Below are 14,212 nucleotides of genomic sequence, written 5' to 3' on the forward strand. Positions count from 1 at the left end.
CTTACCTGACACTGTTCGAATAAGCCGAAATTATGAAATTCGCGTGTTCATATCCGTACAGCTGCGAAAGCGGCTCGTTTCTTTCAACTGACGTTTCCCTATCCGGCCGCTCCGACTCTACCTAAAGACTATCTATAGACAGTCTATAGACACCTGTCTATAGCCGGTCGGTCGAGCGCGAGCATCATCTCGACTCGTCGAGGTAAGCCGACCGAATGAGAGAAATCAGCCCCACTGCGATTGCGCGCGGCCGATCAATTATTCAGCCGGCGATTCAAGCGGCGTTTACGCTCGCGACGTCGCGAAGCGTACTCGGCGATTTTCATATTTAATCGAGGGGGATGACTATCGAGCCGATCGAGCATTACCCTTTCGTCACCCTCCGCGGAACTTTATGATAAAAACTAAGCGAATTATTGAAAAGGCCGTCGGTGGAAAGCCACGTCAGCGTTACGCAGAAAACACGTGTATATTTAGAACACGCGGCTTCTGTCTTATAAATCGCGGAGATCGCGAGGCGGGAGGGGAAAGGGGGGCTTGATTACAGGGTTTACGATGAAGTCCTGTGAGAACGGGAAGGACTGACGGTCGAGGGCTACCCTTTGCTGGATTATTCCCCGACTGTTTTTTCCTTCTTTTTTTCCACTTTCTCTTCTTTGTTTTTCATCGAGCTCCCCCTAACGCAATCGAATAACAGCCCTCACGAACGGGATTCACTTTGCTTCTCTTTTCGAACTATTTATGCGCGCACTTCCGCGTCGCTTTTTTTTTCGAGAACTTCCCTTCGCCGCACAATAGTCGATGTAAATTTCGCGATTTTCCCCGGTACGTCGGGGTTTATTTAAAGAAACGAAGTACGATTGCAATTGCAACGAAGTATTAATAGCATGAAATTTATATTCACAGAGCCTTTGATATGCCTTTGTTTATACCATTATTTAAGCTACGTTCCGATATTCACTGCCAGCACTGAAAATTTATAGTATACATAACACGAACTTTATATTTTCTTTAGTATTGGCAGTGAATATCGGAACACAGCCTTGATGATAATCTCAATATTGTATGAAGTTGCATATTGAATATTTTTACGTACCGCCGTTAATTTTCGTTTTCAATATTGAACAGAAACGATTGGTAACTATCAACAGTAGATGTTAAATCACAACGACGGGAAACGGCGGGAAATATATATATACGGGGCATCGGTACGGGATTTTTATTATTGAGTTATAGCACGCGTAAAATTTCAACGGTATCACGAAAGGTTAAAAAAGAAACGGCGACGATCGATACGTTGCCACGGAGACCAGCCTGCCTCTTATCCACATTCAAAAACATGAAGTGGAGCAATGCCTGTACGATCCTTATCTTTGATTACGAATGTGAAAGACTCTAGATAGCAGGACCGTGATTAATAGAAACGCGATAAGACCTGTCTACGTCACATACCGCGTCATTTGCCGTCAAGTGCATTGTCTTTAATGACTTTGAGTCGCATTTGTTTACACATTTATGAAGACTTTAGCAAAAATGAGCGAAATGACACCTTATCTTTTTCCTGATTACAGCGGATATTTAATATATATATANGATCATTTTGGGCATAAATATATCAATAATCCGCAGAATAATTGACCGTAAAACTCTGTAGATGAATTCTATAAATAAATCGTTCAGTATTCATTGTTGTTTTATAACTTTCCTTCACGAAGTTTTCATTAAAGAGAAGTCACGTTATGTGACGGATATTTATTATGTAAAAATTCTAAAGCATTTTCACTTGTAAATGCAATTACCGGGCGAAATGCACAATTAATAATTATACAAAACGAGCCAATTTATTTCAACTATAATGAACTATAGTGAAAGTCACTTACAATGGTCAGATAATCGCTGTCGTCGTGCGCGTTATCCTCGAAAGGCGTCTTCTCACCCACGATGTCAAGCACATCTGTCTTGTCTGGAATATTGAACATTCAAAAATTCAGTTACGATCGCCTTCGAGAGTTGGATAAATTTTTGGAATAATCGTATTGAATTTCTTGGCAACGAGTAATCGCCGGTACGCGGCTGCGATATATTAGCGAAGCTTGGACGACAGCGGAGCTATTTCATTCTTTCGGTCTCTCCTTAGATATCGGATCTTTCCTCGCGTTCCCAATCTATCAATTAACGCGTGATTCAGTTGTCGATGCATCGGTAATTAGCGACGAGCGCTCGTTGAGGATGCGTTCACTTATTCAATACGCGGTATCTTACGGGGTTTGTGGGTCACAGTAGCATTAATTGCAATTAAAACACAACTGGGCTTAACTGACGGGATATATTAATCGTTGCTCCACTTTTTCCTCCCATCTTTTTTTGAAAGAACGTTCTAATCACCGAGTGATATACGATGTTAGAAAAAAAATTGTATAATGAATACATCGTGTATTCTCGATGGAAGGTTGAGTCAAGGTCTGAATATGAATTTATGCGTCGAACAAGTTCTATGAAGATAAGAATCTGTACCCACCATTGCCGTATAATTCATCCTCCAAGCTATCTTCGTCGTCGCTTGGGAAAAAATACCTATTCGGCGACGAAGCCATATATGGATTATGCTTTCGGCCTTGCGATCATTGAATTACGTGATTTCGCACGGTATGAAGTTTGTCTGTGTGCCTTTTTTCATTACACCGGTAGCGTCTTACGCTATTACCCGTCACTGTTAGCAGTAAATATCGGCAAGAGCGTATGTTATTCTCGTTAGAAATTCGCGGACACTGAGAGACAAATTACGCACTGTGAGACAAATTACGTTCATATTTTTTAAGTTGCCACAAGTGAATTGAAATCAGCAGACGGACGTTTTTCCAACGATCGATTTTCCTCTTGGCACGTTCGCATTTGAGAACGGTGCGATCGAAAATTTAACTAACACGCGCACTCGAGGAAGTGTGAATTCCGTATAGATTTCACAGTTAACTGAACTACTATCGGTTTCGATGAAAACGTGTTCGAAATCGCGAGCCGGATATTGAATCAACGATAAAAATCGGCGAACGCACCGAACGATGCGCCGTATGCGGCCCAAAGACAACGACTGACCGAGAGAACCGAATCGACCAAGTTAAAATTCTACTTGAGAGTGACTGGCCCCAGAAGAGCGACGCGATAGCGTCGTCGGGGAGATTCAAGATACTGTAGGTCCATTTAGCTCGATAGACGGGTGAAAATGTGCGTACCGCGGCAAAGCAAGTTTTACAAAATAAAGGTATAATGTAGCAGAATACGCAGAAATAACATACAGCTTTGGAATGGCACTCGCGCGCGTTGGCTGGAAAGAAATATCCCGAAATTCAACGTGATTCATGAACTAAGTCGTTGATAACTCGTTGATAACTCATTGCAACTTAAATGTAGGCGCAGTAAAAGTTAGTAGTGTTTTGGGCATTTTCAAGTATTAACTTCTCGAATTATCTCAATATATATCCCATCGATATAGGGAAAAATAATGTATAATAAACGTTATTAACACGAGCGCAAATTGTTAAATTTGAAAGCAAAAAAGTTTAGAGGAATAAGTAATAAGAGAGTTAGTATTCATTTATAAAATCTTTTCAAATATCTTGAGCAATAATCACACGGCGGTCGTTTTGCATATGAAATTATTCAAGGTTCGCCTCGTTCGGAATAAAAATCGCACGCTACGGTATAACCTCAGACCCGATAAGATAAAAATCCAAGCAACAGGTAACTTGCTTACGCATTAATACGAGTAAGAGACAACGTAGATGTCGTCGATATTAACTAAGTAAGGTAATTCACATAGATATCGCGCTTAATGATTTTGCATATCAGCCAGACTCAATAAAATTAATCTTGAGGGAATAAGATACGCGCGTAGATATCAATACCGATGAGAAATTTCCTAGATTATGTAAAACCTACACAGTGAGTGAAAAAAAAATATTTGCGCGTCTCATCATTTCTGGAATAAATTTCGGCAGAATCAAAAACATATCGTACAAAATACCGTCTTGACATGTATCTTGATTTCACTTGAATTATATAATTAATTGCATCAATTATATTGATATATTGTGAACACGTGCAAATTTTGCAAACAGTTTCCCTTTCATTTGATATTATTCCAGGAACGATAAGGTAAACAAATATTTCTTCCTCCTGCTGTGTACAATATTTCAATTATACTTGATGTTAAATAGTTCTACGTAATGACCAATCGTAACTAACGTTGCGGTTGTTCTTTGTGATCGTCCTCTTCGGTGACAAGACGACGCTCGCAGAACATGAGATACGGGCTGCTTTGTTCCTTGTCGGTCTCCGTTACGTCTGTAAATAACATTTACGTGCATAAATGCGTGTTATTCCGGTAGGCTAGAAAACCACAAAACTTAAAGCATCCGATAAATTCTTTAGAAAACCGGCGACCGATCAAGTACCTGATCTGCATTTATACTCGTAGACCTGATACGATGCAACGTATCTGTATTCGATTTCCGATGCGCAATTTCAATGTTCCGATCGAATCGTATTTAAGTTCGTGCAACTGTAGAATATTTATTTATAAGCCGCCGCGTGTTGTATTCAAAGAGAAACGGATAGATCCCAATGTTTACGTAATTCTCGCGCAACATGCACGATAGTTCCCGACATTGACTGTAGTTACGCGTCTTAAATAATACCCAATAAACCTCAATTCCACGCACGCGGATTGCTAACCGTAGAAGAAGAAACGCTGTTCTCCTTACGTGAGAAATAAGTACGTGCCGCTTACTAAACATCTGAAGATAAAATAAATGTTCAAATCTAGCACACAACATTCATATAGGTGTCTTAGCTTTTTCAGGGCATTAGAACAAGGATTAGAAAAGAATATTATATTATAAAGAAAGAGAATATTTATGATAAATATAATAAATATTTTGTTATAAAATATCACCAATTTGGAAGAAGCAAACTTATGCCGAAAGCAAATTTTGAGAAAATTTATACCATCGATCCATCGACTTATGATTACAAGTTCAGAGCATTGCAGAGTCGAGGAAAAATCTAGCGATACAAGTAGAAGTGAAATTGAATGCAGCATCACTACGGAGGTCCTTGAGCACAGAAATATGATTAGCCATGTCCCAGAATCGATCCTTAAAAGCGAACTATCACGACCCTGGCGCGACATGGTGCGCAGACTCCTAAGTCGAAAAAGTAGGAACGCCGAAAGTACCTATCTGTGTATCCATATATCTGATTAATTCACATCTCGAACGATGACTCCGGTTAGCACACGGCACACTGTGCGATGGTCAATCGTAGACTAGGTCAAGGAGAATGACTGTTACCTGAAAAGTCCACCTCTCCGCCCTTCTCTCCTCCTTCACGAAAGGTACGCATCCGTCACGCGGACGTACGCGGTAATGTTCCAGTCTGTTCATAACTCAACCTTTGTTGACGTCATAACCAACACCGTGGTTAGAAATTAAAAGTCTCCCGGCCAAGAAAACCTCCTGAGAAGTGTCTAATTGACCGTATTTTTAATTACAATAAAACATCAAACCATAGTTTGTTTAGTAGCTTGTAAAAGCCCAAGCAATGGTCGTTAACACTGTGATCCGTGGACGCACTCTTTCAAGTAAATCTTTTTTCATACACGCTAAAACACGTTGCACACATCACACACATACACACACACAGTTGTTGAAAATAATAATAAAATATTCATACAGAGAGAGAACTGACAAGTGATTATATTTAACAATCTTATTCAATTTATACATGCGACTGAATTTCATGAACAATGTCGAGAATACAATTTTTCTCCGCGTTGCACCGATTGAGGCATCCGAGCGTGTAACAAATATAGAATAAATGAACGAAATGGAGAGGAGAAAAATAAATCCTTTGGGCGAGAGAGCGTAGCGTTGCAGTTCTCACAGTCGTAAGCGGATTACCGAGCAAACTCGGAGTAAGATCGTAACTGCCCAGAATTCCTCCGACCTTCAGGAGAAAATTGCTACGCTTTGACGTTTGACGTTCTCCAGTCGCGTATCACGTGTGCCCAGAAGCCAAATATGTGCAAACTTGATAACATTGTGCCAGAAGGAGGCATTTTAACTTTTCGCCGAAAATATTTACATAGAGACTGACGTACGTAGTTTACGGACTCTGCTGCCTTTGCAATCTCATTGAAAAATACGCAACGATTAATTTGCAATACGACGACGGTCAATCGTGGGCTATGTTACATTACATCTGTGTTAGTTGTGCGCTAAAATTATTAAGCTGATCGCATAATAACAAGATACGATATTACAACTATTTCTCTAAACCATATCGAGAAAAGGGAGGAGTACTCATTGAAAATGCTGCATGAGGCGTGGAAAGATCGTTAGGATCATTATTTGTATCTATCTTCATTGTGGATGAAAATTGATAAAAACTGTATGCAGCTTTGCACCGTCACATAGGCATTTTTCCAGTTGGCTAATTCCTCCGCTTTAGATTTTGACTTTCAGATTCAAGCCGAGGGAATATGGCGGTATATCTCTCGAGAAAATTTAAACAACACGAATAGAGAAATGTGTCGGAAAGGAGGAAAGGGAGGGACATACCGCTTGTAACGAGAGAGCTTCTAGTTTCGGACGACGTGCTCTTCTCCAGCTCAACTTTGTCCCTCATGCACTCCAGTATACTGGTTTTGCATCCCATCTTCAAGACGAGCTCTCACTTCGCCGAATACCTCCTTGCCGCTTTTCGCATCGTCGGGAACGTCGAAAAGCATCGGGTCAGATACTGAAGAGCATCGATGACAGATAGTCGACAAGTATATTAGGTTATTTTTCGTCCGAAGCGATCGATAAAAGAGAAATTTCGATCAAGATCCTAAATGAGGAAGTAAGAATGATTAAACTATTAAATTTCACTATCTCTAATTGCGCGTTTTGTGTAAAATATTTCCGGGAGATAATGTTCAACGCAAAACTCTCGGGACTCGTTGATGTGGTTGATGTTATCTATATATTTGTTAACTATATATAACTATATAACACGTACAGTTAAAATGGCGAATCTTCAATGAATCTTCAGGCGAAGTTTACATGTGCATATATTTTACTCTACACACAACTGTTAGTATTCTAAGTACGGAAAAAGGAGCTTATCACGGAAATCTGCACGCTTTGTACAACTATACGAAATCAGGCTGGAAATACGCATATAGCTCGAAACGTTGTTACTTACCTTGCAAAAATGCACGTTCATGCTCGCACGATATCAATCTGCTTATCCTCGGACGAAAGAAAACGATCCTCCGTGCACTGATTTCGCATGGACCAAACATTGATTGATTACCGCACACACACACGCTGGTGTTGCATTAATTACTATGTCCGAAGGATCGATTACCGCCGGATCACTCTGCGAACGAATGCGCTGAACAGCCTCAGCTCGATTAAACGGCACTCGATTAAACGGCACTCACCGGCAAAATTAGCGGCAATTTAACCGCGCGAGTTCTTCTTAGTCACCAGAGTTTCACCGACAAGCCGATCGGCTGTAGCTCTTTATTCATATTTCACATGAAGCACAAACGTCACTGATCGCTCATTTAAACAGTCATTACGAGCGCTCGCTCGCTGACGCGCAACGGAGATCGTGAAAATCGCGAAAATTCCGCGGCCGTTGACGATTAGTTCGGCATTGAGCGCGCATCGGGACCGTAGATGCTTTCGTACACACGGGGTCATGCGTCAGTGCAATTTTCCCAGTTCGCTTTATCTTATCTTCCGCCGAAAGTGTCTACATGTAATTCAAAAGTCTCGCGACGCATCTCAAATACCGCTGTATCGCTTGGCAGCAACCACGATACCCAGCGTGCGCAATTAGAGAGACGTTCTGCGCGAGATAGCCGTTCACGTAATTCGTCCGATTACGCCGTGTTTGGGCACGAAACAAGCAAATATAGTGTTGTGTGCATTATCATCGAAGACATTGTTTTCATAGTGATGCAACTCCATAGTTCCTACATCGAGATACGGACAATTTAATGTTAAGGAAACCGGGAAAATTCGTCGGTTAAGATCGCGACCGAAAGTGGCTACGCCGATTTCATCGATATTATTCAACAGACGTGTTAATTACTCGAGACTTTTTCGACGCACGACTCCGCTTCTACGTTGGTCGTAATTAAGAAGAACCGTCGCACTTCCGCGAATTCGATCCGGGATTTCACAATCACGAGCACAATGCACACGTTCGTCGATCGATTCGAGTAAAAATTTTCCCAGATATTTTTTCGACATAAACGAAAAACATAATATCGTTAATTGTTTGTAAATAATAGGAGGTAACGGGACAAAAAGACGTCGTTTAGCGTGTAAACTTATTGCACTTTTATCGGCGCTTCTACATTATTCAGGGACGACCCGCGCATTAAAGAGGCCGATGGCCGCGTTTTCGCAAATTCTATTCTGCAATCTAGTGAAATCGTATTGCGGCAAAACGCAGAACGCAGAACGAGTCTTTTATACGGAACGTTCGTCTTGCGTCGCCGTACTTGCAAGTAGATACGGAACACTCGATCAAACGTACTCCCATGACGAGAAGCTTTGGACATTTAGCATTCCCGAAGTGTCCTGATAGTAGGCGCGACGATAACAGAATGAAAGTGAAAATTTGTTGCTGAAGACTCTCGTAATGTCACGTAATGGTCACGCTGACGGCGAAACACGACGATGTCACCGGCAAGCAGTGTGAATCTCGAGCGGGCTATTGTCAGGCGACGCGGCGCTTCAAGATGTGCGCAACGTTTTAATGAAGATAGAATCGCAAGTAGAAAGAGAGAGAAAGAGAGAGAGAGAGAGAGAGAAACGACAGCATAATATATAGATACTAAATTTATAAGCGACCCTTTTCATACGCCACTAATCGTCTGTTTCAATTTCGTTAGCCGAGGAAGGACACGCGTGCATTTGCGTTAGCGCAGCGTTTAAACATACAAATAGATTAATACGCGGAAGAGCTGCGGGTGTTTAAACGACGAGACAGCGTGGTTTTTAAGCCAATAATAATCGGCGGCGACGGAGGGGCACGGGTAGAATTTGCGAGTGGCAAATACGAGAGGATGAAGCATTATCACTGTAAATTTAATCGCTTAACACCGCGCCGTCTTACGAGGCGACTATTTAGGGCCGTTTTAGAGTTTCCGTGACGTAAGTTATCTTTGCGCGGCTGTGCTTATCGTATGCGTTTGTATCTGCGTTTCACGCCTTATCCGTTATTTTTTAATAAGCGGTGTATCATATCCCAACGCGTGCCTTCAGCTTGAGCGCCCAGCGAATAGATGCACCGATGCACAAGCGCTCTCGAAGAGTCGACTTGCTTCCAGTTGCATTTTATATAATAGATCCGTATAATAACGATTCTACTCTGCACACAAATTATATCGTTTTCACTTGACAACAACGTTTTCTCTCCCTCTTATATTCTTTCTATATTTACAATCTATATTTTACACAAGGAAAAGTTTTGTCTTCCTTTATGAACTAACTTTTATTGACTAACGAAAGTTTTCTATACATTTTTACTAATACCAAATTATCAATATATGTTTCATTCTACGGCTTAAGGCCGATTTAATGCACGACTTTCTAAAGTTATTAATGTGATTAATTATAATCCTTATCAATCTGGATGCTCCAATTTTTCAAACTATTCTGCGTTTTAATTTTTCATTCGAATTTTTCGAAATACTTCCAATTTTCATATATCTGCATGTGTATTTATAGATCGAAAGATTTATTTTCTTTCTTAACAAATAATTTTTCTTTGTTGATTATCTCTTTTCATCTTTTTAATATAAATAAATGGATATCCATAATTCTATTTATCTTATAACTATCGTCGTAGTGTTTACGAGTGTAGATAATAAATATTCTTAACTCATGTCTATTTTCATTGTCCTGACAATAGAAGTTGCACGTTGCAAGTAGAAATACACACGATGAAACGATTATTATTTTTTCCACTCGTTCATATGGCGCCATGAGCAAATAAATATAGCATTAAACGTGTAATATTCGTCGCAGTTTGATCATTGCGATCAATTAAACGATTCCTCTCTCAATAATGATCATTAACTAAATTAGTAAACTCTCAATAATCGTCGTAAATAAATTATCAACTCTTCTATGTTAATCACAAAATAATTATCGTTAGATTAGTGTTACGATAAATGAAAACGAAGTATTAACACCTGCTACGTCCACGAGAAATCGTGACATTGGCGGTGAATTTACGAAAGGTGGCCTCAAATCATTCTCTTGAAAATTTAGATATGAGTAGTGCAAGAAGTCCCTCCGTGGTGTCTATCGTAGGAATTTCTTAAGAAACGTAGTTGATTTACCGTATTTTGACGAAGCGACGGAAATATATATATATATTAATCCACAAAAATAACAAGAAACAAATTAATTGTAGGAATGTAACGACGTTCCTTCAAAAACTTACTATCATTTAACGCCGTATCTCGCCACTTATCCCTTTCCAGGTGAAGATATGAAGTTCTCTACGCAATTTTCTTAGTATATCGGAAACAAATAAATCTTAAGTATTAGACTGATTAAACCGATATGATTCTAATGAATGATTCTAACACGTGTGAAACGAAACTCGAAGTGTCTTTCTCCGCCGACAGTACGCATTCAAATGTTCGATCGACCTTTCAGTACGTTCAGTTCACGAGCGGCCTGACATTTTCCAAATTTTTCCCCAAAAACGTTCCTCGGCAAAAATTGTAGGATGTTGAGGTATGAATCCGTGATCCCTGACAATATTACGAATGACGCTATGCAGGGTGGCAAAGAGAGAAATTCTAGTAAGCCATTTGAATGGATATACAAGGTTCGTTATCGCCAGGTTTTCTCGAGAAATAACCTTAATTTACATGAACAATATTACTATTCTGATTTTCTCTCTTTTTAAGAAAAATTATCAGCATTTGGTGTACTATTTTTCTCGTCTGTAAGAAATTGTAAATTCGTCGGAAGAAAAATATTAATAACTATTTTTATTTAAGTATTTCTTATCTAATGTTTCAATCTCTCACTTTATCGACGAGATACGTATTTTTTAATTAAGACTCTATGCCGTGAAGAAAACGTGAAACCATTATCGGCAGTGCAAACATATCTGCAAAAGAACTGCCTGCGATTCTGTGTCGATCATGTTAATCTGAAAGATTGGTCGCCGATATTGAGAGGTATAACGCAAGATCAAAGCCTGTCACAAATTTCCGTGTATAGCCGGTGCCGTCGCAAAAAGATTCGAGAGAAAATAAACACGGAAGAGAAAATCGTGAAATTACGGTAATTGACGAAAACGTACTTAGTCTACTCGATAAAAAATAATTTAAGGATCTTCGAGGCATAACATATAAGATTGTTAGAATACTTATAGTTAATGAAAAATTAAGTCCACCTTTTACAATTAATACTGTCCCGGAGTGATTGTTGTATAAAATATCTAAGTGTTAGAAAAATAAGATACTTCGATTGTTTTCCCTTTCGGATACTACTCTCAGTAAGTTTAAGATTGCAGGTGACGTCGTCGTGAGGCAAAGACAATTGAAGCAAAACAAAACTAAAAAATGTAACATCGCCGCCCAAAGGCGATACGTAAATCCACATATTGCGAAATGGCAAACGGACTGGCATTCTGCTCGCACGTCCAGGAGATGCACGCGAAAGGGTCAACAGCAGCCAGTGTTGTATACAAATTTTCTACTACGATGCTTCGTCCAGTCGCTCGCTGTCTGTCTGTGGAACTCATTGATGATCACCAGTCTCGAACTCGACGGTATTCCTCTGGCGCCAAAATATATGAAGACCCTCAGTGAAGGCTTGACGAATAATCGGAATCTGCGAAGCTTGTCGTTGATCAGGTGTCGAATAGGTGACGCAGGTTGGTCATAATTTACACATAGTTTGAATTTTTCCCAAACGTTGTCTGAAATTTGTGTAGATAAAGTAAAACTCTAATCTTTCTAAATACTTCGTCTGTGAAGAGAACAAAAATATAAAATAATAACGTACTTTTTATATTTGCAGGATGCGGTCTGTTGATGGAAAGTCTGGAGAATAATCCGAGTCTCCGTATTTTGAATCTGTCGTCGTGCTGCCTCACTAACAGGAGCGCTACATGTTTATCGTCGTACTTGAAGAAACGTAGGATGGATTTATTGCATAGTATTCGGAACGAATCAACATTGCCTCCAGGCGACGTTCACAGACCAGTGGTGCGTATCGAAAGAAAAATAATTCTATAATTCTATAATTAAAACGATACTTTTCTTTTATTAGCGCAAAATTCAACAATCTACGGTTACATTACAGAAGGAAGGACTGAGAGTATTGATACTCGATAGAAATCACAAATTCAGTGACATTGGCCTGCGACATTTGATACATGATCTGAAGAATAATTTCTGGTTAAAGAAATTATGCTTGCGATTTTGCGATATCACCGAACGCGGAGGACGGATTATGCTGGAGTTACTACGAACGAACAACGTGATTGCGCAGGTCGATCTCAGAGGCAACGAAATACCGGCCGATATATTGCAAACTGTCTGCAAGCTCCTAAAAGAAAGGAAAAACAAACGGGAAAGGACATTGATGCAGAAAAGATTGCTGAACTACAAACATCGTGCCAACTTTTGCACATCGTGCAAAAATATGATTTCAAAAAGTACATCTGCTCAGTTCACGTCGAAGAATAAATACCTCAAAAATCAAGACGTAAGTTCAAACTGAAAGTCGTGTGCTTATATCAAGTGATTAAGTGAATTATTTATCATTCGTCGCACACAATATGTTTACCTATACTTCTTTCCTCTTTCAGCATCCTCAACTGAAGATACGAGACGACAATTGCACTTCACAAATATGGTGTCCTGCGTATACACGGAAGACAATAAGCAAAAATGATAGAACACGCAAATCGCACGATATAAAAGAAAGACACACCGGATGGATCAACATGCAACAACTGCGGAGACATTTGTCATTCATGATCAAACGTAATCAAAATCTGATAAAGGTTTTGGAGAACAACGCTGACTTTCTAGCGGAGGAAAGAAATCGCCGTTTGAGCACTGAGGAAGCGTACCACAAACTTCAACCTCGACTCAAAAGTCTCAGAAACAAAATAGCCGCACAAAATTCTATTTGTTCCGATACGCGCTATGAAAATCAAATTTACGCGAGCTTGCTAAATGGATTCAATAAATTGACGATATCCACGAATGAAAAGAAATTTAGGATGGCCGATGGGAATCTCGAAGCAGAAGTTGGCGACAGCAAGGTCAAGTCTGTCCTTTGTTGTCGCAAAAGTCAACTGTGCGAAAACGAACTCTCTCATCTCTGGCACGAAATGTCGAAGAAACTTCTCGAATGAAAAACACGCGCCGGCACCTGAAACTGCTCGTATTTATGCTATGTACAAATATTATATGTTAACTCGTATAAATTACACGTAACATTATTGTGAATTGACATGTGTATATGACACATATATATATGAATGAGAAATAAAATAAAATAGTAAAATTATTATAACTCGCTACTTTCTTCCCTATCCACTTCCTCCCTGATGGTCAATCACATTCAATTACAACCAGCGTGCATACACTGAAATTTTGAAAATATGTTTATCTTAAAATCCAACATTATCTTCTCCGATGATCTCCGATTGTAAAAACGAATATTTCTTCTCTTATACGAATTATTCGATGATATGAAGCATAAAAAGCTTGAAGTACAAGATCGATCTTACGAAGGAGTTACAGTGATTATGGAAGAGTCTTATGTATATCGTTTCTTGTCTCACTGAGGAGAATATTATTTTAAAAATGTTATATATTTCATGGGTGAAGAATATAGCACGAAATATATGTAGGTGACGGCATCTGTTTTGTGCTTAACGAACTTAACCTCGTTACTCTAATCAATATATTGCATAGGAATACGTTATCTACGACTTTATTACGTTTAGCAACTGATCCCGAGATATTCACAGTCGGCAACACATCGTTGTACTGCCGCTGGTACTTGAGAAAATCGATTTCTACCTGTGAGACTGTGCTTCGTTACAGAATGCGTCAGAATAACCGACGCTTGATACAAAGCTCAAAGCTTCTGGTATTGATTTT

At 39.6% G+C, this 14,212-nt stretch overlaps 2 protein-coding genes across 3 annotated transcripts in view; one reads left to right on the forward strand and one right to left on the reverse strand.

Annotated features, from left to right (window-relative positions):
* The window catches only part of LOC106740680 (high affinity cAMP-specific and IBMX-insensitive 3',5'-cyclic phosphodiesterase 8A), a 21,233-nt gene extending 9,596 nt beyond the window's left edge, over nucleotides 1-11,637 (reverse strand). The window contains exons 1-3 of one of the 2 annotated variants that reach the window (XM_014611949.1): nucleotides 6,618-11,637; nucleotides 4,243-4,341; nucleotides 1,881-1,963 (exon numbers count right to left, since the gene is read on the reverse strand). In XM_014611949.1, coding sequence (XP_014467435.1) covers nucleotides 1,881-1,963; nucleotides 4,243-4,341; nucleotides 6,618-6,714 — 279 coding nt within the window. In that variant the 5' untranslated portion in view covers nucleotides 6,715-11,637. Of the gene's footprint in view, nucleotides 1-1,880 lie in introns of both variants that reach the window. The other variant, XM_014611948.1, reaches the window with a different exon arrangement.
* LOC106740681 (protein Cep78 homolog) lies at nucleotides 11,543-13,616 on the forward strand. Its single transcript, XM_014611950.1, has 4 exons — nucleotides 11,543-11,964; nucleotides 12,111-12,298; nucleotides 12,396-12,800; nucleotides 12,904-13,616. Exons 1-4 carry the CDS (start codon nucleotides 11,835-11,837, stop codon nucleotides 13,456-13,458), a joined length of 1,278 nt encoding a protein of 425 aa, XP_014467436.1. The 5' UTR covers nucleotides 11,543-11,834; the 3' UTR covers nucleotides 13,459-13,616.
* Nucleotides 13,617-14,212: the final 596 nt, after the last annotated feature.

This window comes from Dinoponera quadriceps, unplaced genomic scaffold (genome assembly GCF_001313825.1).
Source record: "Dinoponera quadriceps isolate SergipeBrazil2010 unplaced genomic scaffold, ASM131382v1 scaffold558, whole genome shotgun sequence".
NCBI lineage: Eukaryota > Metazoa > Arthropoda > Insecta > Hymenoptera > Formicidae > Dinoponera > Dinoponera quadriceps.